The 22215-nt window shown below is 29.7% G+C and overlaps 1 protein-coding gene, 2 non-coding genes and 1 pseudogene across 3 annotated transcripts; 2 read left to right on the plus strand and 2 right to left on the minus strand.

The window, feature by feature from the left end:
* Positions 1-1086: 1086 nt before the first annotated feature.
* On the minus strand, positions 1087-1159 carry TRNAA-AGC (transfer RNA alanine (anticodon AGC)). Its single transcript has one exon. It is a non-coding gene; the product is annotated as a tRNA-Ala (tRNA).
* A 7478-nt stretch (positions 1160-8637) lies between these two features.
* Positions 8638-10713, plus strand: LOC128032537 (polygalacturonase-like; annotated as a pseudogene).
* Positions 10714-11124: 411 nt separating this feature from the next.
* TRNAA-AGC (transfer RNA alanine (anticodon AGC)) lies at positions 11125-11197 on the minus strand. Its single transcript has one exon. It is a non-coding gene; the product is annotated as a tRNA-Ala (tRNA).
* Positions 11198-17896: 6699 nt separating this feature from the next.
* On the plus strand, positions 17897-20476 carry LOC105798257 (uncharacterized). The gene is made up of 2 exons (XM_012628255.2): positions 17897-18026; positions 18715-20476. Exon 2 carries the CDS (start codon positions 18720-18722, stop codon positions 20238-20240), a length of 1521 nt encoding a protein of 506 aa, XP_012483709.1. The 5' UTR covers positions 17897-18026; positions 18715-18719; the 3' UTR covers positions 20241-20476.
* Positions 20477-22215: the final 1739 nt, after the last annotated feature.

Consider the following 22215-nt stretch of genomic DNA (forward strand, 5'->3'; position numbering starts at 1 on the left):
CATTTCTTGGGCTATGAATTCCACTATTGTGAATGATACTACATATTGCAGAATTCGTATACCCATCGCACCAGCTTTCAGTTCCTTATCTATTTGAACTCAGGCTTTTACTTACATCAAATTATATTAGTCACATATATATGGTCCATCATTCACTCAGGATTAGGTATGTCACACTATAAACGTCACGAGTAAATAAATCCATAAACAGATTCAGGATCTATTATACTTTGGTCCTAGTCGATGTACTATCAGTCCAATCAATCACATCTATCTTTTGAGAGTCATCCGCTCTGATGTTCAAGACAAAGCATCTCGCCAATTGGACTTTATAGGCGACATATTAGTTTTTCAATCGGTTTGCTTATTTTTTATTAGACTAAGGGCATGTTTAGGGTCATCTACTGATACAAGCTATTTTTCTGTATTACGATTCGGTCACATAATAACACTTAATATTAGTTAAATGCTAGATAATCAATGAGCCAATATTTGCATTAATTTTGATTTGCATGCAAAAACCATTGAGGACAATAGACAAAGGGTATTAATGTAATTAATGAATATGTTTATTAAATCTATTTGTTCAAAAAATACAAGTATATATAAATTATTTTTTAAAAATATATTAATAACTATTATATAACTAAAAAATGAAACAATCTTAATTTTAACTACTATTTATTTTTTGCGGACATCAGTTGTGGAGAGTAACAATATAACTTACGAAAATATCAATGAGACAGCACATAAAAAAAATAACAGTGCAGTTTTCCTGTAATATTGAGTCTAGTGCTTGCAAAAGCATTACCATGAAAAACATCAACTTGCAAAACGAAAAAACTTCATCGCACTGCCTCAATGCTCATGGCTTAAGAAATGGAAGAGTCCATCCAAATGTACCTTGTTTGGAGAGACATTGAATACGAGTAGATTACATGTTTGATTGAATACCATTGGACAAAACTAAGAGAGATGATTGTTTTTCATTGGAACTATATATATTCACATATCATCTCCATTTTTAGCTCAGAGGAAAACTACTTGAAGGAGAAAATAATAGCGCCAAATGGGCAGAGAAAAAATTGGAGATGCGGGGTATCGATCCCCGTACCTCTCGCATGCTAAGCGAGCGCTCTACCATCTGAGCTACATCCCCATGCCTTCACTTCAAAACAGAATTGTATTTTATTGTTTGTCAAAGTATGGGACTACCCAATCTTAATTTTTATATGCAAATCCATGAGCTTGTTCACAAATTTGTCAATTTATTTGTAATTTTATTTATAGCTATAATTTAAAATATTAAAAATATATATATATTTAAACTTGATTTGTATTAAAGTTATAAAAAAATTTGATCCCCTACCTATCATATGTATTACTAGTTTATAATGTCTAATGTGGTAGACATGAATTTTTGTGTTTAATTTTTTATTAATTTTTTAAAATAAAATAATTTTATTTACTATAATTAGTTTGTCGTGTTATTTGACCCTTTGAACATAATTAAAAAAATACTAACATATTTAACAATTCAAATATTATAATAAAAAATTAAATAAATAATTATAATAACTTTTTCATATTCAATATAAAATATAGTTTTACTTCAATTAATTAAATTAAACAATATTTTTGAAATCACAACTAATAACATAATTAATATATATAAATTATTTGATTATTCAGAAATAGTGCTAATAAAAAATTATAATTGTTATTAAAGCATTTTTACAAACTATAAAAATTTGATAGATTGTAAAAACCCTTCACCATTCAAAAATTTTCTCTTATTAATATAGTTAATAAATTGGTCATCAAATAGCTCATAGATAATATAATTAATATAAATATAATAGATTAGATTAGATTAAATAAACTTACTATTATAAAAAATGATTTTAACATTATTAATTATTATCATATTTAAAATAAAATCATATTTTTGTATAAAAATAATATTTATTAATTAAAATACTTGGATTTTTATTATTTTAATTTATCCAATTATATTATGTTATTTTTTAAAGTAGGATTTTAAAAGATGTAACAAAATTAATTAATTTCAAATTAATACACTATTCTATTAATTAATATTAATGTTATCATTATTATATAATAATACTAATTAATTATTGTTCTAATGTCAATTTAGTAATATGATTAACAATAAAGGGTATTATTGTTAGTTTAAAAGTTTTTCAGATTCATGCTTTTATATATATATTATATATTATAAACAATTATAAACCATATTTTATTATGGACACTCATAACTTCTAAAGAAATAACCTCCAATGAAGTAATCTTTTTAATATAGAAATTCTATCCCATACGTATAATTATGGAAACCACGTATTTAGAATATATATATATATATGTGCATTTAAAATAACATACATTAAATAATTAAACATAATAGTTGAAACTAATAAAAAAATTAGGTTAAATGGTGAGTAAAAGAATATTTAAATAGGTAAATAAATCAAATTAGGAATATTAAATGCACTTCAATTGTTTATTATAGTATTGTTATTTTTCTCGAGTTGGTATTGAGATGGTACTGTCATTCCATATCGATTTTTGGGTTAATCGATTCAACCCCATCTTCGGACCTGTATCTTGGTTGGTTCTTGGTTTGATTGGTTAGTCCAATCCGACTTTGAAAACTCTAGTGTTGACCTATGAAAGAACTTTTTTGATTCCATTAAGGCAAACAAGTAGACAATGAAGTTTGAAAACAAAAAAATTAATCTCTAGCTTCTTTATAGAGGTGCTCATGGGCCGGGCGGCTCGGCCCGGCCTGACGGCCCGCCCGAAATATGGGAGGGTTTGGGTAAAAATATAGGCCCGAAATATGGGCTTGGGCAAAAAAACGAGGCCCGATTAAAAAACGGGCTGGGCCTAGGGCACAACTTTTTTGGCCCGAGCCCGGCCCGAATATAATAAATATTTTTATTATTTTTTATTTTTTTAATTTTAAAATACTTGTATTAATTTTTTTAAATTTTAAAATAATTTTAAAATACTTTTTAAATTTTTATTTTAATTTTTAAAATAAATTTTTGGTATTTATTTAAAAAGCGGGCGGGCGGGCCCGGGCTTATGAATTTTTTCGGCCGGCACTGGGAAAATTCTAGGCCCATATTTGCGGGCCGGGCCGGGCCCGGGCCTAGGACCCGGGCCAAAATTTTTTATGGGCCCGGCTCGAACCCGGCCCGGCCCGGCCCATGAGCACCTCTACTTCTTTACCTCAAGAGGCAAATTTCAAGTATTGCTAGTCATGGCAGACTTTATAAAAAAAGAAAAAAGGAAATATTATATAAAAATAAATAAAGAGAGAAATAGTGTAATAGAAAAAAAAAAAAAGGAGAAGAATTTAAAATTTTTTTAAAAGTTTATAATGACGTGGTGGTCTATTATTAACTAGAATTTTTTAATTGATATAATATTTTGGTGTAAAATGGATATGAGATGAATAATTTAAGTACCATTCGTGGCTCCAAAAAAATTTAGATGTCAAAATAGAAAAATATATAATTTAGGTACTAATTTGTTAGTTAAATTTTTTAAGGTTTGACTAATGGAGATGCAAATTTGATAAATTCAAGTATTTAAAAATAACTTAAAAATAGCGTATAAATAAATAAAGTAAAAACAGGTTAAAGTTTTCTCCAACCTATTTCTTTTTAGGGTAAATTGTAAAAATAGCTATCTAATTATTAACGTGTTTCTGTTTTGATTATTTAGGTTTAAAATTGTTTATTTTAGTTATTAACGTTTTGAATTTAATATTTTGGTCATTCCTACGTGAAATCATTAATGATGATCTTTTTATTGGCATAATAATAAATTTAACCCTCCAATATTTACTGATTTTATTAACTTAATCTTAATTTTAAAAATTCACAAAATTTATCCCTCAACTTTACACATTCAATTTAGTTTTACTTATTAAAAACCTCAAAATTAGAAATTAAAACAGACACACACTACAAAATTCATCCGTCAAAGGCTACCATTAATGTTTTAATGGAGGAATGACTAAAATATTAAATTTTGATAATGATAATGACTAAAACAAAAATTTTAAAATTTGAATGATCAAAACAATTGGGTGACTATTTTTATAATTTATTTTTTAATTACTGAATAGTAGGCTTGCATGATGGGCTTGAATTCATCATTTAAACTAATTTAATTTCTTGATAAATTGTGTTATTATATTTCATCGACTATGCTTCCAACTCATGATTCCTACTTTTACTACACTTCTTCGATTACATATTTATATAGCTATTATAGTTATAGTAGGAAAAGGAACACAAACTCACGTCAATATTAACACAAAAACCAACTCCTTTTCATTGTTGGATTATGAAAACAATTTACTATATATATATATGTATGCATGCAAGCATGCATGTATGTATCTTCCATTCCACATACGCATCAAATTAAGAAATCATCCGTACTATGGCAACTTTGAAAATCTTCTTCTTTGTCCTAGGAAGTCACTCTCTAGCTATTTATAGCCCTTCATGTGTGATTTCTCACCGTATATCAACCATTCATCCTTAATCTTTTTGTCCCCCACTAAGGAACCGTATTTGAAGCTCAACTATGCTCAAACTAGCCTCTATATTTCTCAAATTTTCTAGTAGAGACCGTCAGCTTACGGTCTCTTTTAATTTAACCCCTAAAGGTTTGAAATTTTCAAATTTTGAGGGAAACCGGGTGTGCCAACTCAAATCTCTCTAATGGGTTTCACCACTCAGATCTCTTAAATGGGTTGGCTGTTACAGTCATGGTGATCGGTATTTGGCCCTTAGTCGAATCATTTTCTACAGCCATGGGGTTTGAGGGTCTTGATATTATGAAGGATTGAATGGTTTGTTGATGGGGGTTAAGAGTTGATGGTCACGAGCACTAGCTTTCCTGGCTTGGGGGAGTATTTAAGTAAGCTATCCCACTAATGCAATTCGATGCTTCCTGCGTCGAAGGTCAATCAGTCGTCCCTCAAAGCCCCTTCTCGAGACACTCTTTCTTAGTCCCTTTGCCTTCTCCTTTTCGATGCCATCTCTTATTTCCCCTTAGATGTCACTTCCTCTATCAAATCAAAGAGCGGCTATTCACCATCAGGAAAGACAGTAAGCCAAGGAAAGAGATTTATTTGCAAAATATCATAAATTCTCAAAACATGATCTCCTTTAACGTGAAAAAGAAACCCTCGGTGGAAATAAAATCGATAAAAATCCAAGTTGAACACATCCAACTCAAATAGAAAACAACTAATAAAAGCTCTTGTAAGACAAATAAATGAAGCAAGAGATGAACCATAGTGCAAGCAAAGGGAAATTGAGCAAATTTATAGAGATATTCAGAAATTTGAGAAAGGATTTTTTTTTAATTTATCATTTATATATATATTTAGATTTTTAAAATTTTTAAAAAAAATTAAATTATGATATTTAAATTTTTTATTGATTTTTAATATATTTTTTAAATTATGACATCATGATGATGTCATTAATGACATGTGTTGTGTTGTCTGGAATTGCCATTTGTCCCAGACTTAACGGTGTTAAAAAAAAATATCAAACTAGGGAACAAAAAAAAATTCAAGTACCTGTCTAAAACAAAAGAAAAATTTTAAATATTAATCTAAGAAAAATAGAGGAATTCAAATACCAGTTTTATATTTAACCCAATTTTTTTTCATCTATTATGGCTGAAAAACGAAAATTAATTTTTCTAAGCACAAGCTTTAACAGAAAATATTCCAATGGGTGAGGAAAACTAAATAATAACGCAAAATGGAGATGCGGGGTATCGATCCCCGTACCTCTCGCATGCTAGCGAGCGCTCTACCATCTGAGCTACATCCCCATACCTCTATTTGCGAGACAGAACTGTAAATTATTAGTTATAATGTAATAAAATTAACATGGAAACATGCAGCGCAGTATCAAGTTTACAAAATCACATCTTATTTGTTCAGAAATTTGTCAATTTATTTGTAATTTTATTTATGGTTATAATTTAAAATTTTAAAAATATATATCTAAATTTGATTGGTATTAAAGATCTGTTATATAATTATAATAAAATATATAATAACTCGATCGAGATCCAACCCAAAATACTTATTTATCCAATCCAAAAAATTCATGGTTATAACACCAAACAATGCATTTGAGAGGTGGGGACGGTACTAAAATAGTTTGAATAGATAAATGTTGTGTTCAGTTAATTAAAAGGGCCAATGTAGGATGCATAAATATTTTTCTTCCATGCTGCATTAAGTTGAAAAGATGTTTTAGAGATACTTGTAGGCTAGGCATTTCCTTCTGCGATGAATTTAAAACACACTGTTTATAAACATAGTTTGAAATGGAACTATTCTTCCTAGAGTAGCTTTGCTGAAACACTAAGCTTATTGCATCCCATCTTAGACACTTCTTTCCCTTTTCTTTTTACTTGGTTTTTCTTGTTTGTAATGTCAAATCTATTGAAATGCTGGGATTGATATGTCATTATGCAAAGGACTGCGAGGCTTTCATTTGGAAGCCAAGTCACCCTAAATAGACTGTCAAATTTTAATCAAATGTTCTAACTGCTATGCTATTTTTTAAGGCACCATTTGGACGAAGAAATAGTAAAGTGGTACATGAGCCTGCATTAAAATGCCTGTAAATCACAAGGCAATGCTATTGGTTGATAAGTCATTCATTTGCACATACAAGAGCCAAGACCAAGAGGAATATTTTCTGCTTAGGGGCAGAAATAGAACATTAATAACACCTAATTTCACAGTTTCTTTGTTTGTCAGTGAAATGAGGCTACTGAATGGCAAAATTAATCAAGTACAAGCTCTCTCTTGGAGCCTTTATACATGATGAACTCTAAATCTGATAAGTCATTTTGGTTTTTTCCCCTAAGAGACCAAAATCACAAGACAAAAGGATTTGGTGGATTGCATCAGTACCTGATGCTGCTTCTGCCTAACTGTCGCATTTTCTAATGAAGTGGGGTAAGGTAATGCATGTAAAGAGGTACAGTGGAAACGTACTGCAGCCATAGGTATGCATCTTTCTGCCTTCTGTTCAATCATATTATCTGATAAAAAAAATGGGATATATAAGCTTGTTATCAGTATCAATCATTTTAAGCTTGTGTTATTCTCCATGATCATCTTTCCTTTTATCTAATACATAAATGTTGTAGTTGTTTAATTTGCCACTGGTCTTGAATTAAATTTCACAATCAACCATTTTCTTTTACTTCTGTCAAATTTTTTCTACAAAGAACCATTACTTTGATAGTTCATTACTTTTGATATAAGATTATTAAAATCAAATAAGACTTAAACTATCGAATATAAAATTAAACCAATTTGATTAGATGCAATTAATATTCATACACATCAATATTTAATTTAATTATTTTTTTGAATTTTTACGTATAAATTAAGAATAAACATTATTGATTATATTACCAATATATTAGTATTATCTTTATATATATATAATGTTAATCTCACATATTTAAATTTTTATTAATTATAAAAATTGATTTTAAAATTATTAATTATTATCGTATAAAATAAAAATTATATTTATTAATTAAAATAATTTGATTTTTTTATTTTTAATTTATCTAATTATGTTCAATTATATTATGTTATTTTTAAAGTGGAATTTTAAAAGATATAACCAAATGAATTAATTTAAAATTAGTACACTATCCTATTAATTAATATTACTTTTATTATTATCATATTATAATAATAAAAATTATTATTCTAATGTCAATTTAGAAGAAAAAAATATAATAAAAAATAAATGAAAAGAGAAATAGCGTGATAGAAAAAAATAAAAGAATTTAGAAAATGTTTTTAAAAGTTTATAGTGACGTGGTACTCTATTATTTGAATTTCCTTTTAGTTTAGATAATAAATTTAAATTTTTTGATAGTTTCAAGTATTAAAATAATAACTTAAAAAAGTATAAATAAAATAAAGTAAAAACAGATTTAAGTTTTGTGGAACTATTTTTTAGGGTAAATTGTAAAAAGAATTATCTAATTATTAATATATTTCAGTTTTAATTATCAGAGTTTGGAATTTTTATTTTAACCACTAAGGTCAAAATATCTAAATTTCAATTCACAAAAGAAAAACATTTGGAACATAAAATTAGGTAAACTTAAAAGAAAAAAAAATCAAACTGGAACATATAATAACAAAGATGTAAATTTTGTTTCCAGCAATAGCCAAAATGTTGAATTAAGCTGATCATAATCATGTCAATGAATTCATTTTACATACTTGTAGTAAATTTAAAGAGAAGACCACAAAATAATTAGTGAATAGTGGGCTTTAACCATCATCCACTATGCTTCCAACTCATGATTCCTACTTTTACTACACTTCTTCGATTACATATTTATATAGCTATTATAGTTATAGTAGGAAAAGGACACAAACTCACGTCAATATTAACACAAAAACCAACTCCTTTTCATTGTTGGATTATGAAAACAATTTACTATATATATATATGTATGCATGCAAGCATGCATGAATGTATCTTCCATTCCACATACGCATCAAATTAAGAAATCATCCGTACTATGGCAACTTTGAAAATCTTCTTCTTTGTCCTTTTGATCCAATGCACTGTATTCACTGGCTCTTCTCGTCAGTTGAAGAAGAGCAACATAAATATTGATAGCTATGGTGACAATACATTCAATGTCATTAGCTTTGGAGCTATTGGGGATGGAAAGAAGGATGATTCTAAGGTTTTCTTTTCTTTTTTTTCCTTTTAATTTTATCTGCTGTGTGTGGTGCTAATTTTAAGGACTGGTGTTGTATGCCTACTGATAATAAATGCTTGGCTTAATGTCGTGTATAATGTAATATGTATGTACTGTAGGGGTTTAAGCGTGCATGGGATGCTGCTTGCGATTCATCAACTCCGTCACCAACCTTTCTTGTACCTCAAGGAAGACGTTTCTGCTGCAACCTTTAACTTTCAACGGCAAACATTGCAACTCTAATAACATTACTTTCCAGGTATTTCAATCTATCTTTCTCTACTTCCATTGTAAATTCAGTTATATATATTTAGCAATAGTACCAGTAGTGTATAAAACTAAGGATATATAATATTGTATTAATCAGAAACTTTGCATATAAACTGGGGTGCAGATTGATGGGAGAATCATAGCCCCAACCAAACCTTCTACATGGGAATGCAATACAAATTGTCACCATTGGATTGGCTTTCAGAATTTCGATGGTCTCCACATTCAAGGATCTGGTATCATCAATGGCCAGGGAGATAATTGGTGGAAACTTTCTTGCAAAGATAACCAAAAGGTAATTGTTTATATTGTAGTTCAAGCACATAAGATTTTACATTATGGTAAAACTTTCTTGTTGGGTTTTACTGATATATACATGTCCATTGCTCTTTGTAACAGTCGTGCCAACTTCGAAACCAACGGTATGTGTTCAAATTTCAAGTTTTCAGTTTCTAAAGATATTTTACAAAGATATACTAAGAAGAAACATTGACATAAATTGTGTATACTGTAATTGTATGAGAATTATGTGGCTTTTGGTTTTAGGGTTTTATGATAGGACACTCCAAGAATGTAGATATGAAAGGTTTAACCTTTGAAGACAGTCCCAAAATGCACATTGCATTTGAAGACTCTACTTCGATTCATGCCACTCAACTTACAATCAAAGCTCCGGAAACAGCCCCAACACTGATGGCATTCACATCCAACGTTCCACCAATGTCTCTATCCACAATACAACCATTCAAACTGGTTTCTTTCTTTCTTTCTTTCTTTGCTGCTTTCATTTCATTATACTTTCCATATTACTTTGTATATATGTTTGTTTTAATATTTTATATATACTTATTCATTAATTCAGGTGATGATTGTATATCAGTTGGAGATGGCTCCAAATATATCAGTATCACTAACATCGAATGCGGTCCGGGTCACGGAATAAGGTATGCTCTTTTACAATCATCTTCCTTTCATTGTTTTATGATATTAACTTTCTGTATTAATATCACTTTTAATATTTGATTGCCATATGAAGCATTGGGAGCCTTGGAATTATGGGGAAAACTGAGGAAGTTGAATTTGTTCATGTAAGAAATGTTTCTTTCCATGGAACAACTAATGGAGTTAGAATCAAAACTTGGCAGGTATATATAATGCATTTCTTTAAAACATATATATTAATAACTATTATATAATCCATAATTAGCATTGTTGTGTGTTTAGGGGGGACATGGTCATGCGAGGAACATTAGATTTGAAGATATAACTTCTCATGCTTCAACTCGACCTATTGTTATCGATCAATATTATTGCCCTCATAAACAATGCAAGAATCAAGTAAGACGTTAGTTTAATTTACTGATATGGAACTCAACTAGTAGGACAACGTGACTTCTTATTCCCTTATAGGATTGTTAATGGTTTTTCGTCCATATTTAAAAATATGAAGTGGTCTTAATGTTAACTAGTACCATATATATTTTGCAGACAACAGCTGTGGAGATTAGCAACATAGCTTATGAGAACATCAATGGCACATCACATAAAGAAACAGCAGTGCAACTTTCGTGCAGTGAATCCAGTCCTTGTAGAAACATTACCATGAAAATATTAACTTGAGAAATGAGAAGCAAAAGGCAAAACTTCATCATATTGCCTCAATGCTCATGGCTTGAGAAATGGAAGGTCCATCCTAATGTACCTTGTTTGGACAAACATGATAATTTCTAGACTATTTTTTTTAATTAACACATAGCAGATGGTAAATTTTATGAATTTGATTATGTTTTAGTGTAAATGTATTTTTGAGGATTATTTTATAAAGTAAATATTTGTTTAAGATGGATGATTGATTCTCCCCTTTAATGAAAAATATGATTTACAAGTAATGAGAAATTGCATATATATGAATGAGCATTGAACAAAACTAAGAACGATGAGCTGATTGTTTTTCATTGAAACTATATATATATATATATACCTATTATGGCTGAAGAAAGAACTTAAAAAACTTGAGAGAAAAACATTAAATGGAGATGCGGGGTATCGATCCCCGTACCTCTCGCATGCTAAGCGAGCGCTCTACCATCTGAGCTACATCCCCTTGATGCTTCAATTTTTAATTTCACACTCATAATGAAAATCCAAATTGCCCAAAGTTTATAGAAATCGCTTTCCTCTTGCAATGTTCTGAACTTTCTTGGCCTGCTTGGAATACTCATATTTTTCAAATATCTACAATTAAAATTAGGTAATTTATTAATGAATTAAAAAATAATAATAACTAGTGATAAATATTTAATATTCATATGTAATTCCATAAAATGTTTAAGTTAGTCTAATTCAATTAAATTTTTTATGTCTAATCGCATTAATACACAACATGTAAATCATTTACTAAAACTTACCATTTGGTACCAGTTGTACCACTTATTCAATAGCATAAAATACATATAAACTTACTATAACATAGTACCAAATCACACCAAGTTATAAAACATACCTCATATGCATTTTCAACTACTATTTTGTCTTTCATTATTCCACACATCAACATTATAAGGCAAATTAAGCACATACTAAAATACCAAAACATAAACCAAATATATGACTAATATCAACAAAACACATATAGACCAACATTTAACCAAAATAACATATACATGTCATTATAACAAAAATCAAAACATTCAAAAGTACCGATAGAACCAATGGATAGTGTGATATAACTCTGACAAGCTTCCAACCCAATCGAGCTTCCAATAATCTGTGAAATAAAGGATAAACAACTAGGTAAGCAATGAATGCTTAGTAAGCTCGTACAAACTTTAAACATAATATTTCAATTCAATAATAAATTTTATATATTCAATATAAAGCTATACCAATGCCTCAAGATTTATCAACTACATAACCACTAGCTCATAAATGAGTAAGTCTATCAACATCATATATATATATATATATTCATTTCTAATTTAATAGGATTTTATAAACATTATACACCATCATTAACCTTTTCATAAAACTACAAATAACTTCCTCTACTTATTTTTCATTCTATTTATTAAACATAAACTTAAATAACAACATCAATTAACTAATTAATATATTTATTCATAACATAGGTAAGTTCAACCATAACATACGTAATTTCTCATATATGTAAGTACATTAATCAACTCATCAATCCCTTTTCATCATATCACATTTCAATTATGAACTTACCGTTTCATTTGTATAATACTAGACATAAGTATATACATCAATCATCATATCAAGCTTGACATAAGCCTAATCACCATCATCAATACACAAGTTAGTACATTTATGTATATAACTCATTTTCATGTTTCAAATCACTATCCCATTTTCAATTCCCTTACAATATCATCCAACATCAATCATAGTACTGTTTTATTTAATTATCCCTATTAACACGACTCTGACTCGGACGAATACACGGATCTAACCAAACACATCAGTTTGGCACCTACTGCCTCATTAGATAATTCGAAGTAGTAAACTGACATCCAGTGTCTCATTGGTTAAACCGAAGTAAGTTGGCACCCAGTGCCTCATCAAATAAATCTGAAGTAATAAATTGACACCTAGTGTCTCATTGACTCGAAGTCGAAGAAATCCCTGAACTCTTCCAATCCTATGGCATGTCATCTATATCCGACTCAGCCCGATACAGATAATAAGGTTCCAATTCATTTTTCAAATACAACCAATATTCATTTCAATTCAAATAATCAATACATTCAATATATATATCAATTTCAATCCATTCGACCAACTTGAATTCAATTTAATAACAAAGTGTCAAATACTCAATTTGCACATGCTAACATCTTTTATTTGATTAACAATGTCCCAATTCACACAATTGCTATATAAATAGTTATTCACATATCAAACCACAATTGTTTATACATTGGCATTAGCCATTCAATACTCAATTCATGAGTACATAACTCATGTATCTCATTTAGTCACAACATATCTTATTTTCACTTATGTTCGGGTCAATATTCAACAATTAACAAATCTTTCAAATTCCTTTAACAATTTACCTTATCGAGATTTTTCATACGAAGAACGACTTACGGATAAGAGTACATCATCAACAGAAGCTTATAGAGCTAGTCCACCAGAACACACCAACAGAAGCTCATAAGAGCTGAACAGAAGCTCGTGAGAGTTGATCCACCCAAATCACTCCAAACAGAAAGTAAAACACGAGAGTTCGCAACAGATGTTGAACCCCGGTTTACTTGGGTAATATTCTGATGTCTCCCTCGAATACCACCATACACCAATTTACGAATGTACTCGAATCCCGCATTCAATCCAAACTGAATATTAAATACGATAATATATTTCCAATAATAATTCAATTCCAACAATAGAACACACACATATATATATAATATCCATCACCAAATAACATTCACTTTAAGCAAAATTATACAGAATATAGTTCATACGAACTTACTAGGCTAAATTGTAGAAATACCAAGATTCAGGGGCATTTTGGTAATTTTCCATTTCTCTCGATTTTCCACCCAATCTTGATCTAAATTAATAATTTCATTAAATTTATTAATTTAAATAACAAAACAATTCATTTCATGCAGTTTGTTTTTTGACATTTGTCGAAACCATTTTTTGATAAAACAAAAATTTAGTTGTCGACTTTAAAAACAAAAACTGGAGTTGCCACCAATCCTTTATCGAGGTGTGATCGGTTCACCTAAAAAATAGTTTTGGCCTACGAAATTTGAGAAAATAGGTTCGGGAGTCAGTTACGCACGAGGAAGGGTTAGCACCCTCGTAACGCCCAAAAATCGGTACCAAATTGATTATTTAATGTCTTAGTGTCGAGGATTTAAAAAGATCTTTAAAAAAAACTCAAATGATGAAACTTGAAAAGGATAATCAATTGTTCAAGCTAGATAAAGAAATCGAGACCCAATACGTTAGGGTACAATTTCTCAAAACCCCCGAACTTTGAATATCACTTTTTAGTTTTTTAAAGAAAATCTTCATTTCGAGAAAGCAAAATGTCATGCGCAATACATTAGGACACCACAAATTAAGTTCCCGAAAATTATTTTTAAACTTATGCGTTTTGAATAACGAATATTCTCGGTTATTTGGAATTAACAAAGAAAATCGGAACCCAAGACGTTAGGGCTCAATTTTCTCAAAATCCCTAACTTTGAATATCGTTTATATTTTAAAAGCCTTTGAATAAAAATAAAAATAAAAATAAAAATAAAAAATGATTTTAATGTTTTGACAAAATCAAAATACATTTTAAAAGATATGTTAAAAATGTGAATGCAATATGAAACAAAAATTTAAATTTAAATTATATGTACACATAAGTATGATATATAAATGAATTTTGCAAATATGTATATGGATATGAGAGAAAAAAAATGCATAAGCATTATAAAATGTTAATGTATATATCTATATGAATACATAAGTCATAAGAATAAAACAATAATAAAACACATATAAAATATATTCATACATTTAAAAAAAGTATAAATATAATATATTAGTAAATATAAAAACATGGAAAATATTTATAATAGCTTTGAATAGAGTATAAAAATATATATGTACACATTATAAAAAAACATATATAAATTATAAAATATGGGAAACGATAAATATTATGAAATAAAATGTGTATATTTATATATAAAAAACTATAAAAATAATAATAATAATAATAAAATATGTATATAGAATATATATTTAAAACGTTTTAAAAATATATATGTATTAATATGCATATGCGCATATAAATAAGTATAATAATAATAATATATCATATAATAATAAACTAATAACAATACAGTAATAATAATATAAACAGTATTAAAAATAATAATAAATAAATAAAACTAAAATAACAAACTAAAGGTTAAGTAAAAAAAAGGCAGAATTTAAAGGTTAAATTCCTAAAAAAAAAAACAAGAAAGGGAGCAAATTAAAACATGCGTAAGTGGAGGAGGCCCAAAAAACAATTTACCCAAACCACCCAAAGCATTGCGCAACATTGGATTAAATCAAAACATTAATAATGTTTCATGAAAAAATTTGAAAATAATAAAAAGAAGCGATTTTGAAAATAATAAAAACATGAAGGGTCCGAATTATAAATAACCCATCAACTTAAAACATGTGGATCTAATCGGGTTTTGGGTCAGGTCATACGGGCATTCAGGTACACCAAATACAGCGCCGTTTTTTAAATCAAATAAAAACCCCTTTTCCAACCCTAAAAACCATTTTCTTTCTTTCTTTGAAGTTGCGCCGTATCTCTGCCCTCAAAACCCTTCCCTTGCTCCAATGGCAACGAAATGAAGGAGCTTCAACGACGCCACACCGGTAAGTTTCTCTCTACTCCCTTTCTTTATTCTTTTTTTTTTTTGTTTTTATAAACGAAAAAAAAACAAAAACAAAGTAAAAACAGTAAAAAACAAAAGGAAAAACAAAATCTATCACCTTCAAAAAACGTTTTTCTCCTGTAATTTCTTTTTTAATTTTCAATACAAAATTTTGCTAACCCCTATTACAGATTCGATTTCCCTTTTTATACCCTCCCCCCAAATCTTTTCCATTTGCTGCATATCTCCTCTTAATGTTGTTCGTGGTTCCTTTGTTGCCAGTATGTGGAAACTGCCCGGTGTGCTGATCGTGACTTGTTTCAAGAAGACTAGAGGAAACGTGCAAGGCTGCTGAAAGTGGGAGAGGCAACGTGGGGCGACATTCGTGGAGGCGAGCGAGGGAGTCGTGAGGCACGTCCTAGGGTTTCTGACTCCTTTGCCAAAAACATGTTGTAGGCCAATAGGGCCGATTTCTGCTGTTTGGGTTAAGCTATTGGGCCGATTGGGTTATTTGTAAAAATGGAATGTTTCTTGAATTTTTATTATCTTGAAGGTTCATTTAGTTGGGCCCGGGCTAAAATGGCCTATTACAACATTTTTACAAAATTATCCCTAAAATTTTACTTTTATTCAATTTAGTCTTTGAGCCCAAATCATGCAAATTAATCATTTTTAATGCAAGCCCATGCTAGCCGAGTATTCATGGCATTCAATACAGCCTAATTTTTCAATAATTTGACAACAAACCCTTGTATTTTCACTATTTCAACAAATTAGTCCCTAATCAAAAAATTCATCAAAATTACTTAATAAAATACTTTTAAATATCAACCAACATCTCAAATTCATCATTTAGTAACTAAAATCATATATATGCATCAATGGAAACATTCAAAATCTTTAACAAAATAAAAAACTAGAGTAAATTTTAGTTGGACCTAATTGTAACAATCTCAAAAACATAAAAATTACAAGAAACAGGTAAGAATTGAACTCACATTAAGAAAAATTGAAGAACCAGCTCAAGAGCTCTCCCATGTCTGTTTTTGAACCGAAAATTGGAAGAAGAATAAAGAATTGCCTAGAAGCTTTCTAATTTCACTTTTATTTTATTTTAATTTCAATTTAATTACAACTTTGCCATTTATGGCTTTATTTTATTATTTTTCCCATGTTATGCTGCCTCATCTTTTCATTTAGGCATAATTTCTATTTTGGTCCTTCTTTACTTATTAATCAAGCCATTTAGTCATTTTATTATTATAATTAGTAAGTTTTGCACTTTTTTCAGTTTAGTCCTTTTAATTAATTAACTGTCGAAATGTTAAATTTTTTCAACGAAACTTTACTACTACCTTAATGACACTCTGCAAATATTTATAAAAATATTTACTGCTCGTTTATAGAAATGAGGCCCCGATACCTCATTTTCTAAAATAACTTGAACTAGTGTTTTATCACTCGAATCTAATAATTCATTATAAAACATAAATTACTAATTCAAAATTTTTTTTAAAACCATATTTGACTCATAAATATTAAATAATAAAATGTACAAGCTTACTCGCTAAATTTGATGGCCTCGAACCACTGTTTCCGAAATCACTGAAAATCGGGCTGTTACAGTTGAAGTTTTTCATTCATATTTAAAAATGAAGTAACCTTAATGTTAATTACTATATATATTTTGCAGACATCAGTTATGCAACTTTTATGCAGTGAGACCAGTCCTTGCAGAAACATCACCATGAAAAACATGAACTTGAGAAATGAGAAGCAAAAAGGCAAAACTTCATCGTATTGCCTCAATGCTCATGGCTTGAGAAATGGAAGGGTCCATCCTAATGTACCTTGTTTGGACAAACATGATAATTTCTAGACTTTTCGTAAATGCACAATTACTTTATCAATTTTACCATCGAGTAGTTTAAGAGTATTTTTTTAAAAAAAAATAGTATTATATATTTCAGTACATTGAGATTTAGTATACTAGCTTTATAAATTAATTACATCTAATTGAAAACATTTTATTAAATAATAATCATAATTAGAGTTTGATAAAAGCTCTTTTAAAATTTCATATTTCAATTTACATCTTCAAGAAGAAAAAAATATATGTTGTAAACACATTTAACACTAATAAAGATAAAAATATAATTAAAAATCCATAAATTATAAATTAAATTTATATTATTTTAAATTAGATTTTTTTTTCATAATTTGTCAATAATTTCTTTCAATATTTACAAATGTAATGAAAAATTATTAGTACATTTAATTAAATTAATTTTATTCTGGCCCAGAAAATTATAATTTTAATGTTTAGGCCCAAACAATTAAGTGAAACCCGCTACAATATGGGTCAAAAGGCCCATTACACTCCCAAAAATAAAAAAGAAACAAAAACGAAAATGGCTTTCGCCTTCGGCTTTATATTATAGGGTTTTGAGAGCATTTGCTCATTTTCTTCTTTCTTTTTTCTCGCAGATTAGCGGTGTATTGGCGGTGACAGCCATAAAGGTAATTTTTTTTAAAAAAATCTGGCTTAAATTTGTTTCTTCAATTTTCTTGTTTCCAATAATTTTGTAGTATCAGTTTTAATGAATTCGTTCTTTTTATTTTTATTTTTTGGGATTTTGATGTTCTTTTGCATATTGAATTAGATTTTTTTAATTATTTTAGTGTGATTGAGATGTCTTATTTATACAAGTAACTCTCTGAATATGTTCACTTCAAAGATTGTTCTTAAAATTCATTTTATTTGCTTTCATTAAAAATATTATAAATCTGAGTTTTTCTTGTTCTAAATTAGGGATTTTGTTGATTTTTTTTATGATTGTAAAAACCAGAAGGTTAACTTTTGTGTTCTGCCCTTAGTTTCTGTTTCTTTTAGCTGTTTATGATACACACACACACACACACACACGTATAAAATCATCCTTTTGCGCCGATGGTCAGCCATGCTTGTAAATAGGTTGTCTTGTTGAATATGTTGGAACTTATATGGATTATCTCCGGTTTTACTCATTTTAACGTCGGTTGCTGTTGTTTTAATTAATGATGTTGTTAAACAGCAGCTTTTAAGCTAACCATTCATCAGGACAGACATACGATTGACTTGCTTGTTTCTAGTTATTAGCTTTATCCGCCATCGATGTATGTTGCTTTGAGCTGCTATATACTTATGATTATCTTCTTTATGGAACAGTTGCTATGGCATCAGATATGTTTGTGGTTCCTCAAACAAGAGGTACTGTCTTGTGTTGCAAATGTGGTATTTCAATGGCGCCAAATCCTGCCAACATGTGCGTAACATGTTTGAGGTCTGAAGTTGACATCACGGAAGGTTTACGAAAGCATGTGACCATTATGCATTGTCCCGATTGTGATAGCTACTTGCAGCCCCCAAGAACTTGGATAAAAGCTCAGTTGGAATCGAAGGAGCTCTTGACATTTTGTGTGAAACGGCTGGAGACTGATTTGAAGAAAGTTAGGCTGGTAAATGCTGAATTCATTTGGACTGAACCACATTCTAAGAGAATCAAGGTCAAGCTGAAGGTTCAAAAAGAGGTTCTTAATGGAGCGATTTTGGAGCAATCTTATGTTGTTGAGTATGTTCAACAAGATAACATGTGTGACTCTTGTACGAGGTTTCAGGCGAATCCTGACCAGTGGGTGGCTTCTGTGCAACTCAGACAGCGTGTATCCCACAGACGAACCTTCTTTTATTTGGAACAGCTCATCCTGAAACATGATGCTGCTGCCCATGCCATTAAAATCAAGCAAATGGATCAAGGAATTGATTTTTTCTTTGCTAACAGGAGTCATGCTGTGAAGTTTGTCGAATTTTTAGGTAAAGTTGCTCCAACAAAGAGTAGACATGACAAACAGCTTGTGTCTCATGATCCCAAGAGTAATAATTACAATTACAAGTACACGTTCTCGGTCGAAATATCCCCCATTTGCCGTGAGGATTTGATTTGTTTGCCTCCAAAGGTGGCTACTAGTTTGGGGAACCTTGGTCCGCTTGTGATCTGCACGAAAGTTACGAACAACATTACGTTGTTGGATCCGTTTACTCTGAGGCAGTGTTTCTTGGACACTGACCAGTATTGGAGGCATTCCTTCAAGTCCCTACTTGGTAGCAGGCAACTGGTGGAATATGATGTCTTTAACATTGAAGTTGTTTCTCCTGAATATAATCTTGGGGGCTCGAAATATGTAATGGCAGATGCTGAGGTGGCTCGTGTAAGTGATTACGGGAAGTTGTTTTACATAAGAACACATCTAGGCCATATTCTAAAGCCTGGAGATCGTGCACTCGGGTACGATCTTTATGGGGCCAACAGTAATGATATCGAACTCGATAAGTATAGAGGACTTGTCCTTCCTGAGGCAATTCTGATAAAGAAGAGCTATGAAGAAAAACGCCAGAAGAAGCGTGGGAAGCCTCGCCCATGGAAGCTTAAGTCCCTCGATATGGAACTAGACGAATCTAAAGGTAGAGCGAACGAACAGAAGCTGGACACAGAATATGAAGAGTTCTTGAGAGATTTGGAAGAGAACCCTGAGCTAAGGTTCAACTTATCACTGTACCGTAACAAAGATTACCAGCCATCAGAGATGGTATCGGTGTCAGATGGGGATGATCTGCCTTCGGTTCCATTGGAAGAGTTGCTGGCCGATCTCGAGCTGAGTGAACAAGAAGATGGTGAAGATAGCATGAGAGAATGAATCTTTGTTGTACTTCTCGAATGCTACTTTTTTTGAGTCTTGCCTTGAAATGATGTTTTGAGTTATTGCTTTGTGTTTTTTGTTTCCTTTTTTTTGGGGGGATATAGTAAATAAATGTTCTAATCATGAATTTTATCTTTTTTTTTTTTTTTGCATTAGGGCTTTCAAAAATATTTTATGTAACAAAATAGTATAAAGTAGCTGTTCAAAGTTGGTACTAAGACTTAGTATTACTATGAGTAGTGTTTATTTACTGTTAGTGTAAAAATAGTGGTAGTAGTGAGATTAGTTATTGTAACAATATTGTAGCGTAAGACAAAAAGTAAGTTAAAGTATCGTACTGTATTCTATTGCCCATCCAAACTCATCTTAATTGTGAAAAGTTATAAAATAATCACTTAATTATTTGTATCTTTTTTGGTCACCAAATAATAAATTGACAGAAAATAACAATTTTATCAACATTTATATATTGTATTAATTTAGTCTTGATTTTAAAAATTACTCTAGATTTACACATTGTGTAATTCGGGATTTTTCTTTTGCGTTTTATTTTTATTTGTGACATTGAAGGTTAATTTTAAAAGATGTGAAAATTATTGTCTTAAATTTTCAGGTGTTCTATTTTGATCAAATTTAATTATAGATTTGATTTCTTTCAACTTTCTTAGGTAATAGGATCACAAAGAAAAGCAAAATTGAAAAAAATAGAAGACTAAATTATGTAATGTGTCAACGTTGAGGGTTAAATTTGTTAGAATCAAGACTAAATTGACATAATTTATAAATATTAAGAGTTAAAAGTTACTATTATGCCAATTCTAAAAGCTATCACGTAATGGTTGATAACTAAAAAGAAAAAATATTAATAATTGAGTAATTGTTAATGTAGTTTACTGTAATTGTCAAACTAGATAATTCTCAATTTGATTCATGATGAGTTCCTCAATTCTATCATAAGCGGGAAAAAGATCAATTTATTAAAACCCTAAATTCTTTGAAGAAAAGTGAAAATAAAATAAAATCTGCACCTTGGAAAACTTGAATGTATTGAATATCACCATTTAAAAATTTTTGCATGAATTGTGGAGTGAGTAAATATTGAGCATCGATTTCGAATTAGAAAGTTTATACATAATTTATAAAATATATGAATTTAAATTTGTTGTTGAAGGTTATTAATTCTCTTGGCATAAATTTACTTATTGTTAATACATCGATCTGAGTATTATTTCGATACATAATGTTTTTTATAGAGTTCATTAGTATTGAACTCATTAGTTTATCCCATTTATCTGAATGATCGGTTTCAACTCGAAAGGAAGAATTGATAATAGACATAAAATCATCCATTCTAATTCTATATTTGTTTGAATAAGATGTTTAGCCAATTTCATGCATGTTTTCCCATTCATTACCCACGAGGTCTTCTTCCCCTAATTATTTTCATTCTATCACCGAATAATCAATAAGAATTCGCAAATCTAGATCGACTAATTGTTCTCGAATAACACTTGCTCCGTTGAATGTGACCGTTCTTTTTTGTTAAATTTCAACGTGAAACGACTTAACTAAATCTTGCTTTTAGCATGAAGCTTTCTCCCGTGTCAATATCTGTAATCAGGGTTTGATTTTTTATATAAAAAAAGCTAAACTATTAAAAGAGGGTTTAAATTAGTCAAATTTTGTTAAATAAATCTCAATATTTTTATTGTATTGAAATAAATCTCGAGTTTGTTATTTGTATTTTTTTTTGTTTTAGAATGAAATAGTGATTAGGTAGATTGAGTTTTGACTCCGTTGATACTATTGTTATTATAATAATTAAGAGAATATAAATTGAGTGAACTATTTACAGATAAAAAAACTTTATAAAATTTTACAGTTAAAGATTAAAGTTGATTTGGATAGAAAATTGAAGGTTTGAAATATGTGGATGGTGGTGCCAAATCAAAAGAATGGTCCAATAATAGTT

Source organism: Gossypium raimondii, chromosome 9 (assembly GCF_025698545.1).
Source record: "Gossypium raimondii isolate GPD5lz chromosome 9, ASM2569854v1, whole genome shotgun sequence".
NCBI classification, from domain to species: Eukaryota; Viridiplantae; Streptophyta; class Magnoliopsida; order Malvales; family Malvaceae; genus Gossypium; species Gossypium raimondii.